At 43.3% G+C, this 27,184-nt stretch overlaps 1 protein-coding gene across 1 annotated transcript in view; it reads left to right on the forward strand.

Moving 5' to 3' along the window:
* The window catches only part of LOC309352680 (chondroitin sulfate proteoglycan 4-like), a 37,427-nt gene extending 12,860 nt beyond the window's left edge, over positions 1-24,567 (forward strand). Inside the window, exons 5-10 of the mRNA XM_081881329.1 lie at positions 12-188; positions 6,806-7,004; positions 8,652-8,783; positions 12,772-12,941; positions 16,650-16,833; positions 18,065-24,567. Of these exons, the coding sequence (XP_081737455.1) occupies positions 12-188; positions 6,806-7,004; positions 8,652-8,783; positions 12,772-12,941; positions 16,650-16,833; positions 18,065-20,109 (2,907 nt within the window). The 3' untranslated portion in view covers positions 20,110-24,567. The remainder of the gene's footprint in view (positions 1-11; positions 189-6,805; positions 7,005-8,651; positions 8,784-12,771; positions 12,942-16,649; positions 16,834-18,064) is intronic.
* Positions 24,568-27,184: the final 2,617 nt, after the last annotated feature.

Consider the following 27,184-nt stretch of genomic DNA (forward strand, 5'->3'; position numbering starts at 1 on the left):
TCCCTTTTCAGCTAGAACAAGGATTCATCTTCTATATTCATGATGATAGCGAACAGCTACTTGACAATTTCACCATCATAGCAAACAGCACCGAACTGTGGAAGCAAAGCTTGCCTCAAATGGTATTTGTGACTGTTTCACCAGTAAATGATGAACGTCCTGTTATAAGACGAAACAAAATACTTCGGGTAAGACCTGCATTATTTCCAAGTTTTTCATCTGGGTTAATTGTGCCTTGTTTCTGTAAAAGACAGCATGCACTTTTAGAACTGAAAAGGTCATCCTAAATTCTGTAGAATTACCTTACATGCATGAAAAACATTGGCTAGTATCCAGTTAAGTTTTATTCAGAGTGGAGCCATTGAAATTAAGGAACTTAATTTAGGCCCCATCTGCGCTACACATCTAAAGCCATTTCATACCACTTTAAACAGTCATGGCTGCCCCTAAAGAATCATGGGAATTGCAGTTTGCTAAGGGTGGTGAGAGTTGTTAGGAGACCCCATAGAACTATTATTCCCAGAATAACCTGGAAAGAGAGATTGAGTCTTAAATCATGCTATGCTTTAAAATGCTTCTCCATATTTAATACCCCAACCCTCTGGTATTCAATAGATTTGCCCTTTATCCCTTCACAACGTTTGTAACCCTCCCCTGAGTTATTTCCAACTTGTGCAATGTGCTGTTAGATATTCTGAAGGAGTGGTTAGTTCAGCAACGATCAGTCATTTTGACAATTTACCATTTGAAACTTTCTTCACCTTTTCCTTTTTGGAGGAATAATCCATCTGAGTGAATGATTCACAAGCCCTTTTTAATCAAAAGATTAATCACATGTTCATGATTGGCCTCTTGGGGAGTGATATACAGTATGTGGTTTCTGTTTTGGATTATTAAGCCTTTGAATATATATATCCTTTGAATATATATATCCTGCCTGTTTCAAGTTAGCAGGAATTCAATTTCATCTAGATGGCATCAACTTGGATCCTCACCAGCCTTTCATGAGTGCAAGGCCTCCTTCCATTTCTGGAGGAAACTGGGACCCTGTTTCTCGGCTAGAGAAACCAGGGGTAGTGCAACATTTTTCACTTACCGTATTTTTCGCCCCATAGGACGCACCAAGTTTTTTTGGGGGGCATTTTTCACTTACCGTATTTTTCGCCCCATAGGACGCACCAAGTTTTTTTGGGGGGGAAATAAAGGGAAAAAAAATTATTTCCCCCCCAGGCGCTTGTGGGGCCAGCAGCGGGAAGAAGCGCTCTTCTCCCCGCCGCCCGCCTTCAGACCAGGTCCGGGGACAGCGGGAAGACGCGCTGCGCCTCCCAGCTGTCCCCGGAGCTTGCGGGGCAGGCAGCGGGGAGAAGCGCTCTTCTCCCTGCCGCCCACCTGCAGACCAGGTCCGGGGACAGCGGGAAGACGCGCTGCGCCTCCCAGCTGTCCCCGGAGCTTGCGGGACTGGCAGCGGGGAGAAGCGCTCTTCTCCCTGCCGCCCACCTGCAGACCAGGTCCGGGGACAGCGGGAAGACGCGCTGCGCCTCCCAGCTGTCCCCGGAGCGGTCCGGGGACAGCGGGAAGACGCGCTGCGCCTCCCCGCTGTCCCCCGACCTTGTGGGGCTGGCGCTGCGGCTCTCCTGAAGCCTGGAGAGTGAGAGGGGCAGTGCGCACCGACCCCTCTCGCTCTCTAGGCTTCAGCGAAAGCCTGCATTCGCCCCATAGGACGCACACACATTTCCCCTTCATTTTTGGAGGGGAAAAAGTGCGTCCTATAGGGCGAAAAATACGGTATCTCCCCTTCCCCATCCAGATCATCTGCTTTGTGTGCAGAATATCCCAGGTTAAATCCCTGGCATCTGCAGGTAGGGCAGGGAATATTCCTTTCCTGAAAATCTTAGAGAGCTGCTGCCATTCAGGGAGACAGTACTGAGGTAGTTGGACCAATGGTCTGTCTGGGAGCCAGTGTGGTGTAGTGGTTAAGAGCGGTAGTCTCGTAATCTGGGGAGCCGGGTTCGCGTCTCCGCTCCTCCACATGCAGCTGCTGGGTGACCTTGGGCCAGTCACACTTCTCTGATGTCTCTCAGCCCCACTCACCTCACAGAGTGTTTGTTGTGGGGGAGGAAGGGAAAGGAGAATGTTAGCGGCTTTGAGACTCCTTCGGGTAGTGATAAAGCGGGGTATCAAATCCAAACTCTTCTTCTTCTTCTGCCCCAGTATAAGAGAGCTTCCTATGCTCTTATGTCACACACTACTCCAGAAAGTTCCCCAACCTTCCAGAACAGATTTTCAAGAAGCCACAGGAAGCAGAGGGGAGGGAAGATCTGCTACTTCCCATTCACTTAGTTAGGATCTAAGGTGGCCATCATTTCAAGCATAGGTACAGAAGTTCATCAGTAGTACAGTAGTATATCTGTATAACCACAAGGGGGCCATGTTTTCATTTTTGTGGAAGCTTCTCCAGTCATCAGAAAACAGAATCATAGAATTGTAATGTGAGAAGGTGCCCTGACGATGGTTCATACCATTTTAGTATTTAATTTAATTGTACAGCAGTGAGGCGTAAACAACACCCCCCCGCCCCCGTTCTAGAAACATCCCCATGGAAGCAGAGTCAGTTCAAAGCAGGTGACTTTTAGAATTTAAAGAATAAATAGACAGAATTAAATGATTGTGGATACATTTTGAGCTTTGGATATCCATGAACTCCAACAATCCCTTGTACGGTGGCATAATTTATACTCCCTCCCTCAGATCCACTCAAGTGAAAAAAAAAAGAGAAAAGAATCTGGTATTATATTTGTAGAATGTGTTGAGACAAAACTAGGAAAACAGATAATGATCCTTTTTTGGAATGCCCTGAAGTTTATGGGCTGGGCCATGAGGAAGGTAGTAATGTAAAGATTGGGAATCCATGGCAGTCCACAAGTTGTTGGGCTCCCCCACTCCCAGAAGACATGGACAGTTCCAGCCCCACAAACTCTGGAGGGTCACAGATTCGCCAGCCCTGCTTTAAACCCGTTGAAATCAGGACTCAGTCATAAAAAACATGTCCCATCGATTTACTCAGAACAGACCTGTTGAAATTAATGCACCTAACTTAGCCATTAATTTCCATGGGTCTCCTCTGAGTAAGACATAGTTGACTATGACCTATGTAACAGAATACAACAATAACACTGATGAAATCAAATCAGTAGAGATGGAGGGAGGCGTTTGGGGGTGGGGGGTGAAGTGAAAGGGACAAAAAAAGCCTGGTTATAAAGGGGCATATATATATATATATATATATATATATATATATATATATATATATATATATATATGCAGGTTTTGGTGTCCTCGGGTGTCTTCCCGTGTAAAAGTTGGGGTGTCTAGGCGACGTTTCGACGAGGTCTCACTCGTCATCTTCAGGCTGGTGCTTTCGGCTTCTTGTTACTGGAACACCCTGTTCCAGTAACAAGAAGCCGAAAGCACCAGCCTGAAGATGACGAGTGAGACCTCGTCGAAACGTCGCCTAGACACCCCAACTTTTACACGGGAAGACACCCGAGGACACCAAAACCTGCATTCCTGTACCCGTGAAAATCTACGAAAGCAAATATATATATATATATATATATATGCCATAAATAGGATCTTCTTCAAGCAAATGTCTCCCTGTATGATGGCTATATCCATTTCTAAGGGTTTCCTGCCCACGTTGGATTCAGTGACACCTGGCATTTCTTAACCAGTTATGTTTGGTTGGTAACCACTGTAATACTGTAGTAACACCTTTCCAGGATTTGGGGAGATGGTAAACACCCACTGTGGTCCCAGAGTTACGTTACAACAATAGAAAAATTCAATATTAAAATCATTTCATCATTTTGAAGACATTGAGGTTTTTAAATTTTCTCTGGGCACAGGAAAGCAGGAAGCTGGAGAGTTAATTTTAATTTTGCAATACTGGATCATTTCTTATGGCAAGGGGTTCCTGTTTGCTTCCCGTCGAGAAGGGTTGCAACTAGACATTTCTGCACAATAACCTACATTCTTTTTTCTTTCCCTTTTTGAGGCAGGGGCTACTTTGTTGTCTCACTCTAAACACACATTCTGGTGATCCCATTTCACAATTAAAGTATCTGTTTTCCCTTAGCAGAGGCATCATCAGGTATCGTTTGATGTGGTGGCGGTGTTTCTATTGAATTCAACATGAGAATGAATTTTGTCAAAGATTGCTGTGGTTCTTTTAAATATTACATGAAACCTTATTGCCCAACAGCAGCTTAACATCTGACGCGTTCCTTCGTGATGAGGAAGGGGCTACAATAAAATGTGAAATTATAAGTATGTACAAAGGATGAAAGACAAAAGAGGGAGACATTAGCCTTTTCATGAAACAGTGATAATCCTGTGTCAACATGTGAGCAGATCCACATTGATTAGTTCTGCCTCTGACATCATGGATGCCAGATTACCTCTCACCCAATATCTGTACATCTAATGTGAATGTTGGGTGGGGCAAGCCTGCTTGCATGATATAACTCCCACTCACCCATTGATTCAGCCCAGGAGCATTTCTTGTGAATGGTGCTATTGGGCGTAGGGTGTCTTTTCTCAGTCGTTAGCTTCATTCATTTTCTTTTGCAGTGCTTGCATTTGTTCTGAAATGTTGTGGCCAGGGTACAAGTAACTGTGAGTGCAGGGGCAGTCGTTTGCACTTCTCAAATCGCAGTCCCTGTTTCCATCCGAGGCCACCACCACCAGTGACGGGAATTTCCGAAACAGTTTGTGATAACAACATACTGATGGGACAGTCAATCCCCAGGTTTCTCTTCCGGGTTTATCCTTATATATTTATAACCAGAGCAACAATATTTAGTTAATTGATCAGAGTAATTGATTAAAAACAATTTGAGGGGATTATGCAGAAGTGGAGACTTTGATACTGTCCCAGGAGAAGATTATCTTGGAGGTCCAGAATTAGGTGTGAGCAAGACCCCCTAGCATGAAGCAAGTTTCCGTGACTGTTTTACCAGTGACGTGGAAGAGACTGGGGGTCGGGGAGGTGGTGAAGAGCTGGAAATCTGTGTTGCAAGCAGTACTGAGGACCATAGCAAGCCTGTTATTGTGCCAGAAAGCAGACCTACTGAATAGGGAAGCCAAGGTCTAGTTTGGGAGATATTTAGCTCTTTGAGGCATTGCAGAAATGCTAAGTGGGCTCAGAGTAGTCTTATAAGAAAGGGAGTTCCCCTCACATTTTTAATGAACTAAAAATATGGCCCTGATTATACAGTCATACCTCGGGTTGAATGCGCTTCGGGTTGAGCGCATTTGAGTTGCGCTCCGCGGCAACCCAGAAGTAACGGAGCGCGTTACTTCCAGGTTTGGCCACTTGCGCATGTGCAGACGCTCAAAATGACGTCATGTGCAGAAGTGGCAAAAAGCGACGCACGCAGACGTGCCATCGCTAGTTACGTTTGCTTCTAGATGCGAACGGGGCTCTGGAACGGATCCTGTTCGTATCTAGAGGTACCACTGTAATAGGGCAGCAGATTGTATTTTTTCTTTTAAAGTAATTTTTACTGTGAGTACGTATAAAGATGTTTAGATGTTGAATGAGGGAAGTATTGTTTCCTGTGCATGAGAAAAGGGGGAACTGGCCTTCAAAGGTGATTTGATTTATTAAATCTGCATAAATTTTTGCATTAGAAAAATAATAGTTTTAAAGAGGAAAACCATACTTTGCTGTTAGATGATGCACACAGAAGACATCAACTTAGAAGAAGCATTCTCCCATCTTTCTCACACAGAATGGAACACCTCTTCAGGAATGACATACATATATGCAGTTTAAAAAGTTAATTAAAATCTGCTGCCCCCATTTTTTTTCTCAGTTAGTCAAAAGTAACATCTCCAAAGAGCCATCACGAGCTGACTTGTCAAACAGTAATGAGGTGGCCTTTCTTTTAAGCCAGCTTTGTTATTTGCTCTTTGATGTTGCAGACACTTTTCCATAATTGTCACACAGCTGCTGCTAGATGGAGCCAGCTTCATTGTGTGGCAGGGGGGGAAATGGCGCAAACTGGAGAACAGAGCAGCCTCTGAAGAAACCAGAAATTAGTCATGTCTGATGAGTATGCATTTATGACAAGGCTTAGCGGATTGGCTAAAGAGCGGTTTGGGGATGGGTCAAGAGAGCTTGCAGAACAGCAGGCAAACCCTGGCCCAGAGGGGTAACTTCTTTTAATCCCTTGCATCAAGGACAACAAAATGTTGTGGCACCTTAAAGACTAACAGATTTATTGCCGCATCAGCATGTGTGTATGTTTCTTTCCCCCTTTTCCCTTTTACTATCTTGCGGCCATGTGCACATTGCAAGCGGATATCCAAGGTATTATTGCTTCTGGCATTCTTCCAAGCCATTTTCTCCTGGCGCCTTTCTTTTGACCCAGACTGTGAGGTGCAGAGCATCAGCATTAGCCCATCTATTTCCCTGTTTGTTTCAGTCATAGATTGGCCTGCAGTTCTAGACTTCAATGAAACACTGCTGCTATTGAGATAGGTATCGAGACAGAGTGAGTCACGCAGACTATCTTTGTAAGCATTCAGCTGCTCTCAGGCTATACCCAATTCCTTCTCCTACTGGTTCAATATCTTATTTAAGTCTTTGTAGTTTGAAATGATTTTAATGATGGACCTTCCTAGGTCTTGCCAACCTGCTTTAGTTGCAAAGCTGTACATTTAACCACTTGGGGTAACCGGAATCAATTTGTGTAATTATTTCCTGTTTTTCTCTTGTGTGTGTGTGTGGTTTTTTTTAAAGGTCTGGGTGGGATCAGTCACTGAAATAACTGTGAATGACCTCTGTGCAGAAGATAAAGATTCTTCTCCCGCAGAACTCTTGTACTCTATTTCTCCTCCAAGCAATGGTCACTTGGCACTCAAGTCTTCTCCAAACAAAAGTACCCTTAATTTTACCCAAGCTCATATTGAGGAAGGACAGTTAGTGTTTGTCCATAATGGTATGTCATGTTCATGTATCAGCTGTTGAGTGTTGTGATTTATTTTTTGGATATATCTCTTACATTTTAATTCATTTAAGGATGCCGGTATAACCCAACATAATAATATAGGACAGCCTTGGCAAATCTGGTGCCCTCCAGATGTTTCGAACTATAGCTCCCATCAGCCCAAGCCAGCATTGATGTCAGATGGAAATACATACTAACAACTCAGAAATCAGGAAGCTAAATTTTAAGACAAGTAAAACCCCCCATGGAAATTATTCTGTCCATATTCCATTGATATGAAAGTGGGATATGGAAGGAGCAATGGTATACTATATGATACTTCTCAATCACCTTACAAAGATTGCTCAAATTTTCTTTTTTCTTTTGCAAGCCTAACAATTCCAGAAGAATAAGGGTGCTGAATGAAAAGTGTAGTCGTGACTTGCTACCACCCGAGTCGTGCAAACCAGACCTCCACCACCCATCCCAGTTTGCATATAAGTGCTAAGCCATGGCATAGTGTGACCGTGTGAGTGTGAAAGGTTTTGGAGAGGACATCCCTGCTACTTTGCTCTGCTTCCAGTTCTGGTACTGGTGTGAAGCTGTGAGCTAAGCCATAGGTTGGCTTAGCTTCTTGTCTCAACTCAAGCTCATGGTTAGTCTCCTCCAGACAAAACAAGATCGATAGGCAAGGCTTGTTTTGGTTTCCAGCTTGCAGTTTGACTGGAAGAGACCAACTACAAGCCTGGGTTTGGATGACAGACGAAGGCAAGCATGGCTTCTCTTTCTGCAGTCCATCAGGATGAGCAAACTTGCCATGATCTCTTCAGAAGCCCACATTCTTGTTCATATGTGCTAAGCTATGGTTTGGCTTAGCAGTACGTGCAAACTGAGCCATTGTCTGTCCCTTTTCCATTGGATCTCTTTTGAATTCTGAAAACTTCTGATGCATTACGAACTAATCCCACCTTCTGTAGATAATGCCACAATAATTTGTCTTGTTTATTCCACTGAGTAGTAAGTAGAGTCCATCACCCACTCAAATCTTTCACTTCGATATGGACACCAGAACATAGGGACCCAGTCCACATGTCATGGTAAACCATAGTTAATAAAACACAAAAAATACATTTCCTGGACTGTATGTCTCCCTCTGCTAATATGTGGAGAAAACAAACTGCGTTCCCTGGCTTATCACTATGACCAAACAAGGCATTTTGGTTTGCTTTGCTTGCAACAAATGACAACCAGCGAGTCAAGAACAAACCTTAGCTACTTATCATGGTTTGTTGATGGTAAAACAAGCCACAATTCATGGTTCAGATAACGATTAGCTGGGGATCGTGGTTTGTTTCATCGGTATGCTAGCAGGGAGGAACAAACATACCAGAAAGGAGCAATTGTGGTAAACCTTCAATTATGGCTTACCATGATATGTGAACGAATCTGCTGACTGAAAATACTGAAGTTCAGATTTTTAAAAAAGAATAAAAAGGACTCCATTGTCCAAGGTCCACTTGTAGGTACAAAGATTGTCTGTACATAGAAACCCATCATAGTCATTCCAGATTTATATATTTTTTCTTAGTTACTTAGTTTTACTTTCAGAAGTTTCTGGATAATTTTTGTTGTTATAAGAGTCTATCCATCTTCCCTCAGGGGCCATGTCTGGAGGCTTCAATTTTCAAGTGACAGACGGTCTGAACTTTGCACCTCGACAAATTTTTAGCATCACAGCTCGAACTCTGGTTATTCGCTTAGAAAATAACAATGGACTGGCTGTCTTTCCAGGTGAGACTTTATATTTTCATTTTTAAATATCCAGGAAATAAGAATAAACTCTGGGGCTATGGAATGTCTAACCCAATATTCAGTGTTTAGCTCTTGCTTTATGAGAAAGGAAAAAGGGTTTTGGGTGTTGCAAACATGGAGCTCCCACACCATGTTATAAAACAGGAAGCTGCTTTGCATCAAACCAGCCCATTGGTCCAACCTGTTCAGTATTGCTTGCTCTGATTGGCAGTAGCTCACAAGAGTTTCAGAAAGGAGTGTTTACCAGCTGCACCTGGAAATGTCAGGGATTGGACCTGGGGCCCTTTATATGCAAAGCATGTGCTTCACTGAGCTGTAGCCCGCCCCTAAGCTAAGGGTTGAGGGCCTGTGGTCCTCCAGATGTTGATGGACCACAACTCCCATAATCCCTCACCATTGACTATGTCGACTGGAGCTGCTGGGAGCTGGAACCCAAGAACCTTTGGAGTATCACATGTTTCCCATTCCTGCCTTTCCCAACCTAGTGTCCTCCAGAAATTGGACTCCCAACTCTCATCAACCCCAGCCAGCTTAGGCAATGGTCAGATATAATGGGAGTTGTAGTTCAATGGGAGTTGTAGTTCAAGTTGTAGTTGACTTTAGGTCAACAATAATTAATATCTGGTAATAGTCATATGCACATTCACTCAAGTCACGTATGAACTCTCTCAAAGACTATATATTGTCAGACCCTATAGGTGGATGCTGCTAACATGAGACATTCTGTATGTTTCCCATTATGAATCCTAAATCTTGGAAGCAGAGGAATATATGAAATTCTCTCTCACACACACACAAATTTACTTAATTTGTGTAATTCAGTATGCTTACAACATTTGGGTTTTACTTTGGTTCAGCATATTTTTATTTATATATTTATTTTATTTACAACATTTGCACAGTTCACAATAACTTAATGTTCTCTGGGTGCTGAACAGTAAAAACTACCAACCATGAAAATAAAATGCAGAGCTGCTCATAATGAGCTGATTTAACAAAAGAAGCAAAGCATGAGACTTGGGTTTCAGTCTGAATAAATGTGATCGTATTAAGCTGCATGGGTAAGGCTTTTAAAATCTAAACCCCTGTCCCCGCAGTTACTTTTGGTCTTCCGAGATAGCTCCAGGCATTAGCTTTTATAGGGGTTTTTATGGTAAGCCAAAGATAATTATAAGCAAACTATTCCTGGTGCAGTTTTGAAGGAGCCGTTCCACTATTCCACTTTCCCCATGTGAGAAAAGTAATGGATCTCTCCATACATTCAGCTCTGCTCTGCTAGGGCTGCAATAACTGCCAAGATTTTCTCTTGAGCACTTTTTGAGTTAGAAAAGTGCTCATATAAATTAAACACAGCTTTGGCTACTTTGATTCACCTCTCAGTTGTCCTGCATTTCTTCTACCAGGCTCTGCCCAGATGGCGCCTTCTATATGTTTTGGACTACAACTCCCATCACCTCCTGCCTGCCCACTCTTGGTTGTTGTAGTCCAAAAGTTGACAAAAGCTGTCTTAGGCTTTCTTTCAGTCTTCCTTCCCCCCTGTTTTTGCTCAATTGTTATTAAACAGATGAAAATCTCTCAAATATTGAAACAAAAAAATGTGCTGTGCTTCTCTCTTAATTCAGGTTCACTTTTAAAGTCTACTTTATATATTCATCTGGATATCAATCCTGCAAGTTATATATGGAGCTGTGTCTGCTTTTTGGCATTAGATTGTTATTCAGTCTTCAATCGATGTTGCTTCCACCTCCAGAAAGATAGGGCCTTTTTGGTGGTAACTCCACATTTTTGAACGCTATCCCAAATGAGAACAGTTCCATAAAATTGGGCCCACATTACTGGGCACACGCTTCCTCGTGAACATGAGCCGTGGATCTTAGCCACAGGGAACCAGTAACAGTGACCTCCTGAAAACCTCAGTGATCGGGCAAGAATATCAGGGATCAGGCAGTCCTTGAGATGTCCTGGACCCAAGTTGTAAAGGGCCTTGTAGGTTAATGCAAGAACCTTGAACCTGACTGGTAGCATAAATCATTTTGCAGCAGCTGGAGGCTCTAGAGCAGACCAAGTGGTAGTCCCACATAGTAAAGTACATTGCAATAATTGAGTCTATGGCACAGCTAGCCACTGGGGCTACCTGAGCCTCCAGTGATAAAGATGGATCTAGGAGCACCCCTAGACTCCAAACCTGTTCCTTCAGAGTGAGTGCAGTCCCATCCAGAACAAACAATGGGTCAATCTCTCGGACACAAGAGCTACCCCACCCAAAGTGTCTTCATCCAGAGTTCAAGCTCAGATTATCAGCCCTCATCCAGTCCATGATTTCACTCAAGCAACAGTCTCTAGATCAGTGTTTCCCAACCTTGGGTCTCCAGCTGTTTTTGGACTACAATTCCCATCATCCCTTGCTAGCAAGACCAATGGTCAGGGATGATGGGAATTGTAGTCCAACAGCAGCTGGAGACCCAAGGTTGGGAAACACTGCTCTAGATCACGCAGCCTCTCCTAACTCAGATATTATGGAGAAGTTGTGTGTCATGAGTATGCTGATGACACTTTGCTCCAGAACTCCTAATGACCACACCCAATGGCTTCAGATGTAGGGAACAAGATTGTACCCTACAGTACAACATAACCCAAGGACCGTGTTGGTTAGTAGTTGAGGCTGGCATATGTAGTATCCCTTCCTTTTATCTTCATGATAACCCTAGGAGGTGGTCTTGGTTAAGCTGAGAGAAGGTTACCAGTCCAAGGTCTTCCAGTGGCTATTATGGCTGAGTAAAACAAAGTTAACTGAACAACATCCCAAAGCACTGCCTGTTTCAAGACACTAAAATCATATACAGTGGTACCTTGGGTTACATACGCTTCAGGTTACATACACTTCAGGTTACAGACTCCGCTAACCCAGAAATAGTGCTTCAGGTTAAGAACTTTGCTTCCGGATGAGAACAGAAATTGTGATCTGGTGGCGCGGCGGCAGCAGGAGGCCCCATTAGCTAAAGTGGTGCTTCAGGTTAAGAACAGTTTCAGGTTAAGTATGGACCTCCTGAACGAATTAAGTACTTAACCCGAGGTACCACTGTACTTAGATGTATGATTCTAAAATACACGATTCTGTGATACTGCCAATTTCAAGACAATTAAATGATTTGCAGTTCATTTCTTATACTTGTGAAAGACTGAACTAGTTTAAAAGTTTGTTTTTTTTTTTAAAAAAGGTTTCTTTATTCTTACTGTCCTTTCTGTAAGTTTGGTTGAGTTCCTGGTTGGCCTCTTTGACCCATTATATAATAGCCATCTGTTGAGTGCATGATGTAGCAACAAAAAACGTTAACCGCATAAGCATGGACGTTATTATTGGTGAAATACATCATTGTGGATTGCAGACAATATTTTGCTGGAGCAATGTATCAGTTTTGTTTTAATTACCTTGATTTCTCCATCTCAATATTGCATTTCTAGATTTCGGTTTAATGCTTTATAATTCTCGGTAGAAATAAAACAAGTTACTTAGTAGTTCTCCTGCTGATCAATTTCCCCTTAAACTTTGCTGCAGTGAGCTTCTACAAATGAAGAGAGAACCTGTTCTGAACAGTAACAAAGAGCTGATTCAAACATGCAGAAATTATGGGTGGTATTCAGTTAAATTATGGGTGGTATTCAGTTAAGTTTTACCGAGAAGACACCCACTGAAATTAATGAACTTATTCATGTTCATTCATTGCAGTGGGTTTACTCTGAGTAAAACTTAGTTGACTACCACCCTAGAAGTTGAACAGTTCTTCCTAGACCATACTACTTCAGACTGGGAGTTCAGTTGGCTTTTGTACATTAAATTGGGAGGGACCACTGCCTTGTCCTTGGGCGGCAAAATGTCTTGAGCCAGCCAATTACAATTGCACGTTAAGCAATTTATATGCTAAAAAGTGCTCAGTGCAATATTAATATACTGCTTATAATTATTCAGGTTCTAAGAAACTCATTACATCTCACCATCTAAAAGCTGTCACCAATGAAGTAGCTGAGTCGGAAAACAGAACTATACTATTTACTGTTGCAAAATCCCCGAAACTTGGAAGACTCATCAGTGTCTCTGGTAATAGCACACAGGATATTACAAGTTTTACGCAATCCATGGTAAGAGTCCGTTTTACTATGGGTGTCGGCAATATGGCTTTGTTACAAATACTTCTCTGCTGTCCGTTATGTTTACACACTTATTCGAGGGGAATTAGACAATATTTTCACAGAAAAATTCCTACCCTTTTCATTTGATCAATATGGGCAGAAGCTTGTTAGGGACAATATTATACAGCAGGGATTCCCAAAGCGTGAGCGATGGAATTCAGATGGTCTGTGTGGCTTGCCTGTACAAATACAATTAAATATCACACAGTTGCTACAGCAGCCAGAAGAATTACTAAGTGTTCCACCAAGACCCACAACAATTCATGAATGGTTTGGGGGATGGGGGCATTTGGGAACCACTGTTATATGGTGTGCTAAGTTTAATGTGAAGGGTCAACATTTACTAAACCTATGTAAGAAAAGGGAGTGGAAGATTATGGCAATATATATATCCTCAACGTTATAGAAACCAAGTTTGCATTTGTTCTGGGGAAACCTTATAAATTTGAGGGAGTGCAGTGTATAGTTGCTAAGAGGCTGAACTACAGGAAGTTTCTAGTTCAAATATTGCCTCTGCTGTAAACTGATTAGCAGAACAGTTTCAAACAAATTTATTCAGAAGTAATAACTTTTTTTTTTTTTTTTAAGAGGGCTTTACTACCTGCTAATTTAAAAGTATGATTGCATCCCAAGTGACTTCGGGCAAGTTACTCTCTCCTGAGCTAAAATGTGCATATGAGAAAAGTTGCTCTAAAGAAATAAAACAGACTTTGTTTCTTGGTAATATGATGCAGCAGGCACTATCTTAGAAGAAAGAGGGTTTCCCCACACTATTGTCTTACGCAGGAGGGAATGCGTATTTTAAGTCAGCACTTGCCACCTGTAGTTTTCATAAGTGCTTGTGTTGGTTTTAAAACAAGTAAAATTCTGCTGATTGTCTGAAGGTTCCTTAGATCAGAGTTAATCAAAATATTTAAATGAATTAATCAGCTAAATGTTGTCGCCCTAAGAATACGGTTACAAGATTGCTGTAAAGAGGTGTGGATCCGAACCCCACATTGGGCAAAAGATTCTTACATCGGAGGAGGTTGGACTAGTAGATGAACCTTGAGGTCCCTTCCAACTCTACAATCGCAGCAATGGCCTGGCTGGGACGTACCTTTCTCATCTGATTGACCATAGTTTCCTGGTTCGGACATAATGAGAAACTATGGTTAGTTAGGTCAAATCCCATTTAGAATAAAGCAGGGAAGAGGCAATGCAAGGACAGCACACAGGGACAAGGCTTGAGCCTGTCTCAGTTTATTAAGCTGAGATATATACAGCCAAACCATGTCAACAAATGTGATGTATTTAAAATATTCTAAAGCACAATATTACTGACTCTAAATTCTGATTATTGACTTCAGTTTTAATTAAGACAGTTTTGTCTTCTTGTCGATCCTTTCTTTACTTTTCTGAAAGCAGCACATTTCCATAGTCATGTTGCAGGCAGCAGAAGCAATGGTGCTGCCAGGTTGTGAGGTGGTTTGGGGCGCCAGCATCACTTCCTTTACCCCCCAGCCCCCTCATGCTGCCCAAGTTGCTCCTTCCATCCTGCTTTCCAAGTAGTGGCTAGATGTTTGTTCCTTTCGTTTTGCAGTGGGGAGGGGATAAAGGAAAAATAATCTGCTTGTTACCTTCCTGCTACCAGGATGGTAAGAGGAAGGGGGGAGAATGGGTTGGTTTTTCCTTCTTTCCCCCAAAACAGAACAAAGAAAAAGGGGCATATTCTTCCACCACTCCTTACCTGCCATGTGGGGAGTGAACAGTGTTAGCATTTCACTCCTCCGTTGCTGGATGTGTGATTGTTACATCACATGTCTGTGTTTCCTTTCTAGGCTTGGAAAGTGTGAGAACGGAAGCTAGTCTTATCTCTTCTACTCTGTTATACTGTCGTACTTTATTTCTTTCTCTCTCTCTCTTGGAGAAGAAAGAGGAGAGACGCCATGATTGCTTTTTGCTGTATATGTTGTTGTTGTTGTTTAGTCGTTTAATTGTGTCCGACTCTTCGTGACCCCATGGACCAGAGCATGCCAGGCACTCCTGTCTTCCACTGCCTCCCACAGCTTGGTCAAACTCATGTTGGTAGCTTCAAGAACACGGTCCAACCATCTCGTCCTCTGTCGTCCCCTTCTCCTTGTGCCCTCCATCTTTCCCAACATCAGGGTCTTTTCCAGGGAGTCTTCTCTTTTCATGAGGTGGCCAAAGTACTGGAGCCTCAGCTTCAGGATCTGTCCTTCCAATGAGCACTCAGGGCTGATTTCTTTAAGAATGGGTCGGTTTGATCTTCTTGCAGTCCATGGGACTCTCAAGAGTCTCTTCCAGCACCATAATTCAAAAGCATCAATTATTCGGCGATCAGCCTTCTTTATGGTCCAGCTCTCACTTCCATACATCACTACTGGGAAAACCATAGCTTTAATTATACGGGCCTTTGTTGGCAAGGTGATGTCTCTGCTTTTTAGGATGCTGTCTAGGTTTGTCTGTCTAGGTTTGTGCTGTATATATCGCTTAATAAATACTTAGAATGCACACACCAACGCTCCACTTTGTTTCTGCTAAACTCTCCTGAGTGAGCGTGCACATAGTTTTCTGATATGTGTCGCTGGAAGCGTGCTGGGACTGAAGATTTATGGACGTCCCGAGCTGCGCTTCATAAGGAAGATGCCCGGAGAGGTTTGTCTCATTCCGGGGGCTGCGTGTGCCCCCCCCCGGCGTGTTTCGACAAACAGATCACTTTTTCTAATATTGTTTTCAGTGCTTTAGGTAGAGATGGTTAGTGCACCAGCTTTGCAGAATTAAAGATGTGAGGCATGACTGTCTGCAGCATCACTCAGACGTCTTTATTGCCTGCTCTGTGAAATGTTTGGGGGCGGGGGAAGGCTGTTCAGGGACTGTCACTTGTCTGACCCTAGTGGTGCCACTGAGAGGAAGGAAGCTTGCTTGTGTGCTAATGTGCCTGCCTGTTCTTCTTGCTGTTGCAGTTTACAGTGGTACCTCGGGTTAAGTACTTAATTCGTTCCGAAGGTCCGTTCTTAACCTGAAACTGTTCTTAACCTGAAGCACCACTTTAGCTAATGGGGCCTCCTGCTGCCGCTGCGCCGCTGGAGCATGAGTTTTGTTCTCATCTGGAAGCAAAGTTCTTAACCTGAAGCACTATTTCTGGGTTAGCAGAGTCTGTAACCTGAAGCGTATTTAACCTGAAGCGTATGTAACCTGAGGTACCATTGTATATTGTACCATATGAAGTATTCACACATGAAGACACCCAATAAAACCACAATGTAAAAATTAAAAATGCACTCCCTTATGGGTTTTCACCTTCCCTAACAGTATTCTTAGGTAAGGGATTCTGGATTCGAAGGCATTCTTCCTTTCACTTGTGAAAGCACCAGGGTCTCCCACTGAGCACTCGTTGCCATGAACCAGTGGATTTGTTAGCCGGCTTGAGGGTAAACCTTTTGTATTACACATAGAATTAAGGTTTTGCGGTCATGGAGTTCCCACAGCATTTTCACAGGATTATAGGTTTTAACTCTGAGGTTTGGCCCAATTCCACATGTGAAGTAATTCTTTTCTGTAGGCCAAAGAATTAGCTGGAAACTTGTTTTGGACCAGTTCTGCTGTCTTACCTGCATGTTCCAGTAATTTGTTTTTCCTCTCTCCTCTGGACAGGTAGATGAAGGGATGCTCATCTATGAGCATGCAAATAAGGAGGCAGTTTATTGGAATGCACAGGATTATTTTACCTTTACAGTCTCCTCCCCACCAGCAGCTCTGGATCCTCAGGTGTTTCTCATTAATATTTCTTACGAAATTAAAGGACATGATCGGACCACTCAGCTACTTGCAAATACAGGTAAAACCAGTATATTGTTTTCAATCACATTTGTATGATTGAGGAACTCACGACAGCTCACATGAAGTTACCCCTTTCTCTCTCATAAAACTAGAATCTCGGGCCATTTAAGGAAGCTGAAAGTTTGACAGTGAGTAAAGTACTTCTTCACACAGTGCATAATTAAACTATAGGCCGCGGGTGGCACTGTGGTCTAAACCACTGATCCTCTTGGGCTTGCCGATCAGAAGGTTGGTGGTTTGAATCCCTGCAACGGGTTGAGTTTCCGTTGTTCTGTCCACTGTGGCGGGAAGATTAATAGTGTTTCTGTGTGCTCTGGCTTCCATCACAGTCCTCCTCCGTGCGCCAGTAGCACTTTATTCATGCTGGCCACATGACCCAGAAAGCTGTCTGTGGACAAACGCCGGTTCCCTCAGCCTGAAAGCGAGATGAGCACCATAACCCCATAGTCGCCTTTGACTAGACTTAACCACCCAGGATCCTTTTTTTTAGTTAAACTATGGAATTTGCTTGCATAAGATTTAGCCACCTGCCTAGATGGCTTTAAATGAGGATTAGACAAACTCATGGAAGATGAGAAACAATGACTTGCTCTACTGCCAATGTCTATATATCTGGTTGCTGGGAATCTTTAGTGGGGAGAGTGTTCATGTACCCAGGTCCTCAATGCGGGCTTCCCACAGGTATATGGTTGGGCACTGTGAGAACTGGAGGCTAGACAAGATGGGCCTTTGGCCTGATTTAGTGGGAGTCTTTCTATGGTCTTAGGTTCTTTTTATCTTCACAACTACTCAGTGAAGTAAGAGGAATGAGTGGCTCAAGGTCATTTCATGTATGTGCAGGGACTAGAGCTCAAGTTTTGCTGACAAATTCGAACACTTATCTTACTCCGCACTGGGCCTCCTATTTATTTTGGCTAGTTAGAGCAACTCCTCTGCGCAAATTGTTAAAAGTATAATTTGTTTCCTTCCATTTCAATGGCAAACTAAGTAAACGGCTACTTCTTTCCCAACATTTCCTAAAATCGTTCTCCCCCTACATCTCCTTTTTTAGTCTTTTGTCTAGTTTCTGTTTTGGAAATTATAGATCCTGCCTCAGATAGAAAGAACTTCAGAGAGAAGTTTGTGTTTCCCTACTCATTAAAATATTATAATCTATCATAGCCCTCTAAATCATGATTTCTTGCTACTGTGAATTAAAACTACTTTTTCTTTCTTTGAAAAAACAATAGGTGCTGTTGTCCATGAAGGAGGCAAGGTTTTAATTGACAAAACTAACCTAGATGGTTCAAATTTGCTCTTTAAATTACCCGAGACACAACGTTCTGCATATGAAGTATGGTATCAAGTGATATCATTGCCCCCGCATGGCAGAATTGTGGTGGGAGAAAGAAACATTACTAGGGAGAAACCCAATTTCTCCCAATACATCCTTAACAAATTTGGAATCACCTATATACATGATGACTCTGAATCACTCATGGACCAATTTATTTTTGCTGTGTGGCTAAACCAGAAAGGCAAGTCTGCAGTGAAACCCGATTCTGGTGTTTTAGAAGAGACTTTTAATATCACTGTTGTGCCCGTGAACGACCACACTCCAGAGCTAAAGACAAAGCAGCTACATTTGAATGTTTTACAAGGAGATACAGCAGTTCTAGGACCAGAAAACCTAAAAGTGGAAGACTTGGATAACACCCCGAAAGAGATCAAATACACTATCATAAGCAATCCCGCAAATGGCTACCTAGCATTGCAGACGCATCTCAACGAATCCATCAAGGATTTTACACAAGCTGATGTCGATGGTGGCAGAGTCTGGTTTGTGCAAGATGGAACTTCTTCCTCTGGGGTCTTCTACTTTAGCGTGACAGATGGAAAACACCGTCCACTGTACAAGCTTTTTAACCTTGAGGTGACACCCATGTCCGTCACCTTGGTCAACCTAACAGAGGTGGTGCTTTCACAAGGGCAGAGCAGTGCTGCTATTACGAATGTACACCTTTCGGCAACCACAAATGGGAGAAACGCTGAGATCAGTTTTGAAGTAACAGAACCCCCCAGATACGGACATTTATTGATCGGCAACGAGCGCGTCACCAAGTTTTACCAAGCCGATTTATATGCAAGTAGATTAGAGTATTGTATGACGGACCTCACCGCAACTGGAGATAGGCTGGGATTCATGGTGTCCACATTGGACAGTAATCTAACAGGACAAGCTATGAACATCACGATCCAGCCTCTTGTGCGAACAGTACTTGGCTTGAACATTCCAAATAGGGCGACTTACCAGCTAAAAGCCAGCGACCTGGATGCTTCGCAGCTGGCAAACTTGACAAACAGCAACCCCAAGTTTGAAGTGATGGTGCCTCCAGCTTATGGGAAATTGCTAAGGAGGTCATTAAGCAATTCTAAAAGTGAAACTGCATTCACACAGAGCGACATCGACAAGGGTGCTATATTCCTCAAGGCAGATGCCAATATGACAGGGGTTGATGTATTAAATGATTCCTTCACATTTGTGCTCAGAGCAGACAAAGTGCAGCCTGCCATGGGCCAGTTTCACTATGCCATAGTGCCACACGATCCCTCGCTGATTCAGATGTTTACACCGGAAATGCCTCTCTTAAGTACTAGTGCAAACATTTTAAAGACTTACACCGTTACAAAAAATGAACCTGTGATTTTTCCAGAGGGTGACAGGCACACTGAAGGACCAAGCCACACTCCGTGGCATAACCAAAATCACCAGGGGCATCAAAATGATAAAGAGGCATGGTTTAACGAGGAGGTTGCAAGAGGCAGATCTGCCTGGGCTGAGACCACCATCAAAACAAGCTCCAGAAGCACCTGGGTTCAGCCCCCTCATAGCAGCAACCGACTGCTCATCATTGTACCGCTCGCCGCTGTGGCAGTTCTGTTCATTGCGAGTGCAGTGGCCGTTTGCGTCTTCCTAATGTGTCACAATCCCAAAAAGACCAAGCCTCTCGTTGCAGACCAGCCGCCAGCAGCTCTCGGCAGCCCAGGCTTTTGCCAGGAAAGGCGTTTGACTGTCCCCGTGGTCACAATGACACCCCTGCTAGAAGGCACAGGCAAAACAACCACCTTCCCGTTCATGGCGGTCAGACAGGAGCATCTTCATCCTGTGCCAGTTGCCCCAGCTCCAGCCAAAGAAAGTCTTCTGCAAAGCAGCTGGTCGAGACTTGACCCGGAAATGATCCAGCACTGTCGGAAAACCAACCCAACTTTGAAGCGCAACCAGTATTGGGTCTAGTGTGCTATTGCATCAACTGAGGAACATGTGGGCTTTTTCCATTTTGACACTGGGTTGCTTTTGATGGCATGTATTTATTTTAGGTTAAAATATGCATTCCCTGGTTGTTGCCTCATTAGAAGCCCTGGCAGGTCAAGTGAATATCTTAGTGGACTTTCAGCTAGAACTTCAGACCCTGGGGCTGAGTGTGGCCATCCAGGCAACTTTACCTGGCTTCTGGGACTTTCCCCAACCACCCTCCTCAGTAGTCCTGCTTTGCATCCTCCCTGAGTCTGTTTGCCTGGCTAGAATGAGTCCTCTGAAAAGTTGTCTGGATGGAGGGCAGAGAGGGATGTGTGAGGATGTGTAGAAACAAACATAGGACTCAGCTACGTTCGTAAAGATAAAGCGCTTTATATGTGTTAACAACACTGTGACGCCAGATGGCACTGTGGAGTCCCGTCTTTCGCCAACGGGATTTCGCTGTATGAAGTTTACAACGTGTTTAACCGAATTGCTTCTTTGATGTGTCTAGATCCAGCCCTACAGGACAAAAGTAGAATTAGCATGCCTTGTTCCATCCACGTCCATTCCTGGCTCCCAGCCACCACTGGCATGCAGCCCAGAAGGGAAGGTAGCTTTTTTTAAAAAGGTAACCCACCCCTGAACTAGATACTTAAGGTCCAATCTTGTTGGTCAGTGCACAAGCAAAAAACCCCCAGAAAGAGGCACAGGGGCCACTTCATCCCACTTTGGGTGGCTTGGCAGTATTGGGGGAATATCTAAGATGATGTGCCTACTTCCCAACATGCCTCAGTGCTATTCTGCTTGGAGCAGCTGGTATTTCCAGAGTTAGTGCACACAAAAGCTCTTGCATCAGGGTGAGGAGCCTTTATTCTGTTGAGTACTGCATTCTCTCAGGGGTTAACCACCACATGCTAGGGGTAGTTTGGGCTTGAGCCAGAAGTGGGCAGAGTCAGACCTGAAATGAGTGAACCTCTCTCTTTCTTTCTCTCTGCCACCTTTTCTTTTGGTTTCTGCCCCCCTTCTCTCAATCCTTTTCCCTCTTGCTACCCGCCAAGACTTAAGCAGAGGGCCACATCCCTGTAGAAATAGCTGGGGACAGAAGTGTCCTAAAGGCAAAGGTAGTTTAGAGGCTGAGGTTAGGGCTTAACTCAGCAGTTCTCAACCTGTGGGCCCCCAGATTTTGTTGGACTACAACTCCCATCACCCCTGAGCTCTGGCCTTGCTAGCTAGGGGTGATGGGAGTTGTAGTTCAACAACATCTGGGGACCCACAGGTTGAGAAAGGCTAGCTTAACTGGTGAACTGCAAGGAGGGTGTATTTTGGGGTCTTAGAGCTACCCTAAATCACAGCAGGGAATTGGTGCAACATTCTGATAAGCACTGTGAAACTTCCAGATTGGCCAGGCTTTTGCCTTGTCAACAGATGTTGGAACAAAGATGGAGCCTTGATATCTAACGTGACTTGCAGGGTTTGTACCTGCCATAGTTTGCTGGTTTGGATGTAATGGCAAGTTATGGTTTGCCCCAGACCAGGAAGTTACGGATCAAGTGGAGCACACGGGGGAGAAGGGCGTGTGCAAACACAGGGCTTTTTCAAGTATTGCCAAGCTATGGTTTGGTGTGACAGCCAAACCATAAATATCTTATCAATCACATAATACTTTGTATCCTTCTATGCACATTTGTAGACTTAGGGTTTTATGGGTAAAATATGCAATCTTTGACTCGAGAGTCTCTATTTTCAGAAAAGTGTCCATTTTGTTACTTTTGCAACCAGCTGGGGAATGTGTGCAAATGCTTCTATGCAACAACAATTTTAAAAAATCAAACTTGATATCAGCAGTTTTGCACCCTCTCTCGTATACTGAGCCTACTTGCTTTCAAAAAGATGTGGATATTCTCCTCCCCCACCAAAATAATGGGCCTGGTGCTAATCTCTACCACATCCTTCTGACCTTGGCACAATCAGAAGGCACAATTGGAAGACAAAACAGTGTCATGGTGATTTTGAAAGGTATTTGTTTAGGTTTGTGAGCAAGGAAGCCACAATTCTCTTGAGCAGATGAAATGGATGGCATAGGGCATGTGCTGTCGTGAGCCTTCACTGCTTTGTGTGTTTTTCGTTACAAATGCTGAACGTAGTTAAAAAATACATGCTTCACCTCTCATCCGTATAGCAAATCTGCATGGCCGTCGGCCAGTCTGCAGCATTATCTTTATGTTTATGCCTTAGTCTAGAGCAATATATCCTCTTGTATATTGCCAAGCCTGGGCCAAAATTCTGTCTCGAGTTGCACAAAATAAGAACTGATTTAGCTTGAAACAGGTTCAGTAAGAACTCTGTATTAGAACAGCAGAAATGAAGCTGTTTTGTTGTATCACAGAATGTGTTCTTCAAACTACTATATGAAGTTGAAACAGAAATACACTGTAAAACACAGCAACACTTACCACAAGTCTGTAGAGTCAAGCGTGAGCCACCCGTCACATACTACGGTCTGCCAGGGACTTGACGTCCAGTTTCTCTTGTCCTAGATTGCCAACAAGATATACCTGTTGGTCTGTGTTCTGCTGTTGGGTTATGCGCTGTGGGCCACTCTGAAAATTTCAGTTTCTCATTTTTCCGATCTTCAGTTTCCCACATTTCCTAATCAGTTTGTGAATTTTCTTGTGAATTTTATTTTTAGTCTTCATGAAAATTCGCCAGCCCTTTAGTGCGAATTTCTCCCAATATGCTTAGTTTTATAAAGCAATTTCCCTCAGTATAATGCATTTTCGTTTGTTATTTTCACAAATACATGCTTTTCTATGCGACCTAGTGCATTCACCCCCTTAATCATTACTTGACAGGTGAACTGCACTGAAAATATTAGAGAAATGTGAATTTCAAAGGATGGCTGAGTTTTAGTTCACATATTGTTTTGGAAAGCGAGAATTAGGTTTGCCTATAAAGGCAAACTGGATCAAATTTCTCCACCACCCCTAGTTGTGGGGGCCTGATGCCATTCATGCTTAAATACCACAGAAGACTGCTGCACAGTCAGTGCGTTATTTTATTCTTGTTTGGTTGAAATTGCATTGCTGCAAGCTTTCAGTTATCATTTCTAAGGAAAATACACTTTTTAAAAAAATATCCGGTAAGCTTTATTTGAAATGTTAAGGAGAGTATTTCTTCTAGAAATCATAACTTAAAGCTTGCAACAGTGTGATTTAGCTACCAAAGGGTCCAACCTTTCCCTCTGCTTTAGATATTGACAAAATGCGTGCTGGTTTCAAAAGGTGCAGAAATGAGAGGTGACTATACGTATATGTGAGTGAGTGAGTGTGTGTGTGTGTGTGAGAGAGAGAGAGAGAGAGAGAGAGAGAGAGAGAGAGAACACTTAATAATACATCAGAATATGTAAAAAGACAAAATAGCTTTGGGACAGTCAGCTGGTTAGTTAATGACATTTCTCATTTCAAAAAGTAACTATTCTCATCCCAAGATGTACGTGTCTAGACCCACACATGGCACTGAGCTGCTATCATTTTCTTGTTTTAAAAGAAAAGCAGCCTGCATTGTTGCAAGACACAGCTTGCCATACACCGGAACTGCTGTTGCATTGAGAAATCTTACCAGTCTGCTATGTGCTGTTGGTACAATGCCACAAAAGTCGAACACTTTTAGGCTCCACTGATTGCAAGCGGAAAAAGGAAAACAAATGAAATGAATGAAATGGGAAAATGTTGCATTCTGGCTGGATTTCATTTTTTTTAACCTTGTAATACTGCAGCCATAAAAGTGGAGGAGGGAGAAATTAAGACTAATCAATCCCCTCCCACATCCAGTACTTTGCTGGTTTTGCACTGGCAGTGGGGAAGTCAAAGTAGAGTAGCACTCTTGAGCTCCCCCGTCCTCTTACATTTTGATTGGATTTACTGAATTCCCCCATATGAGCTTCGCTGCTGGCGTAGTTTCCTTCCTGAATTGTTTTTTGGGGAAGACTTGGGATGCTTGGGATTCATGCTTTCCCCAGATCTGTCCCCAACACATACTCCCTGTTAGTTTCTATCAGCATTGGCGTTGTGATTTCAGGGAAGGCAAGGGTTGTGAAAGTTTCTTTAGTAATGGGAAACAGGATTTATGGGGTTGGGCCTCGCTATGTGAAGGCAAGCTTCTCTCTTTGTCCTCAGAGGAGGAAACCCACTCCATCCTACGGTCCAGGTAGACATCTTCCCAGGAATTGCAAGATAAATTGTTCCTTGCCCCCTGCTGCTTTTTGTTACACTGGGATTTGAGAATAGCGTTTGATTTCCAAAATCACAAAGCTGAATTGTGATAAATTGGCTTTTATACAGAAAGTATATTTTATACAGGGAAAATGTATGTTGCAAAATAATTTATGAAAAAGTAAAACTATAATGTAGAAATGCAATATGGTTTTATTCCTCTGCAAATAAAATCTAACGTCAAGTTCCTTTGTCTTTTTTTAATTTGTAGCACATACTGAAATCTTGGTAGGTTTTGCCATATATTATGTGCAGTACATTACACCCATGCTACTGGAGGTGGCTCATATTATAGCCATGTCTTCCATTGATCCCGGGGCGAGGACACATGTATATATTATTGAGGCTCCAGTTACCCCTTGCATCTGTTCTGCTGTCTTATTTATTGCTGTACAGTGGTACCTCGGGTTACATACGCTTCAGGTTACATATGCTTCAGGTTACAGACTCTGCTAACCCAGAAATAGTGCTTCAGGTTAAGAACTTTGCTTCAGGATGAGAACAGAAATTGTGTGGCGGTGGCGTGGCAGCAGCGGGAGGCCCCATTAGCTAAAGTGGTGCTTCAGGTTAAGAACAATTTCAGCTTAAGAACGGACCTATGGAATGAATTAAGTACTTAACCCGAGGTACCACTGTACTGTCAAATTAGGGGTGCTAACAATTCATTTGCTGTCAGAATGGGGCCATGATAGGGCAGTGTGCCCCTTTGAGGCAACATGAATCCTTATCCACATGAATCCTAGTCCAAACGAACATAATTCTGAGCCATCTTATCTGATGAGTCGCAGATCCCTGTGATGTGGATCTGCTGGAAGGTGCCACAACTGAGCTGAATCCATTCCCTTCTGAGGTTGTGCCAGGACACTGACAACTAGGAAAGACAGGTTGCAAATCAAAGAGGGACATAATTTAAAACAAAACAAATTCCTTCCAGTAGCACCTTAAAGACCAACTGATCAGTTGGTCTTTAAGGTGCTACTGGAAGGAATTTGTTTTGTTTTGACTATGGCAGACCAACACGGCTACCTATCTGTAACTGGACATAATTTAGCATCCTAAGATGTGTAGTTCCTCCTTGAACAAAGCACACACTCTCCCCAAACATCCCTCACCCGTATGAAATCCGAGCAGCCCAAGCAGAGCTGCTTCTTGCTGAAAATAATTGTCACGACAAACACAATGGATGCTGTATTAATCAAAAACTTGGTTCGAAATGAAATGAAATAGGCAGCTCTTGCCAGAACTCCCCATAAAAGTTCAGTTTCAGCACAAAGCTTTCATTCATTGCAGTCGGTGGAACCCCTGGCTATAGAACTGTTTGTGGGGGAAAGACTTTGTGGCAAAGTCTTCACCGTGTTCCTTTTCTCCACTTCTAGAGCTGCTTCCTTGTTCCTCGTTCCTTTGTTGCAGATGTTATACCTACTGTGTGTGTGCAAATCCCACTAACCGCTGATTAAGCTGTTTGTTTGCGAGTTGAAAGGTTTAAGCTGAGTAATGTTTCCTTGACCTCGCGCGGTATGAGAGACGTAAGTCTCATGCGAGGCTGGAGGGAAGGAGACGGGGAAGATTAAGTGCTGGAATGGCGCTTTTGCTGGGTGTTTTTCAAACTTCTTGGAAAGGAAACAAGTGACTGAAGGGCTACGTGAAATGCACGGAATTTGTTGCAGATGATTGATGTTAAACCCCATGTATGCTGCAGAGTAATCCCAGCATGATTTGTGTATAACATGCCGTGTAAAATACTTAGAGCATTAAAAGAGAGACAGAGAGAGAGAGCGAGAATGAGAGAGAGAAGCAATGCAGAGAAATTTGAAGCACGCCATGTTTAGTGAACAAAAGGTGAAGAAAGGGCTGCATTCAGAGGAGTAGATTATCATAGATTCATAGAGTTTGAAGGGACCCCAAGGGTCATCTAGTCCAACCCCCCCCCCCAGATTGTGGCAGCATGGTGTAGCAGTGGTTGGAGTGTTGGTCTGGGACCCAGGAGTCCTGGGGGTGAGCAACTTTTCTTCAGCCTGAGGACAGCAATCCATTCTGGGCAGCCTGCTGAAGGCCACATGCTAGAGGTCGATGGGGCCAGAAGCAGTTGTGGGTAGAGAAGTGAATGGAGATTGTCTCTTTATACAGTAGGCTAGTTTCTTTACACTTCCCTCTCTATCCTCCATTCGGACTTGGAAGAGGCATTATCAGAGTTCAAGTTCATATTCCAGCCAGGAAAAAACATTCAGGGAAGGTGTGAAACAAGGCCAGTGTGGGGTGTTTGAAATGGGGAAAGTCCCAAGGAAAGTACACAAGGAAACCGGGAGGGCCACATTTGTCCCCCAGGCTTGAGGTTCCACACCCTTGAAGGACTGCCAGGTACTGCATGTTGAATGGTCTCTTTAAATTTGACGGTTCATTATTGTTTCACAAGATGTGTATTTCTTTCAAGGCCAGAGCAAATAACGTGACCTAATTTTACAGCTGTGAAGCAGTATAGCAGGTGCTGTTAAGTTGTGGTAATTAAGCTGTTGGGTATAGTATATAAAGAGCAGCATGTAGCCCTCTCAGTACCCTGGTGGATGGGTCATGCTTATTGATATATTGTAATTTAGTGTAAAAGGAGTCTTTGTTTTTGTTATTAAAACCTAGCAAGTGTTATTTTGCGTTTCTTGAATGTGTGGTCTCCCCAGCATGCTTTCTGCAGTGCAAGTAATCTGTAAATAGCCAACACTGCACTCAGCGATGGAGTTTACTGGCTGTCTTTGGGATAGTCATTATCTCCCAGACTAACATACCTCACAGGGTTGTTGTGAGGATAA

Source organism: Podarcis erhardii, assembly GCF_964252035.2.
Source record: "Podarcis erhardii genome assembly, chromosome: 11".
NCBI classification, from domain to species: Eukaryota; Metazoa; Chordata; class Lepidosauria; order Squamata; family Lacertidae; genus Podarcis; species Podarcis erhardii.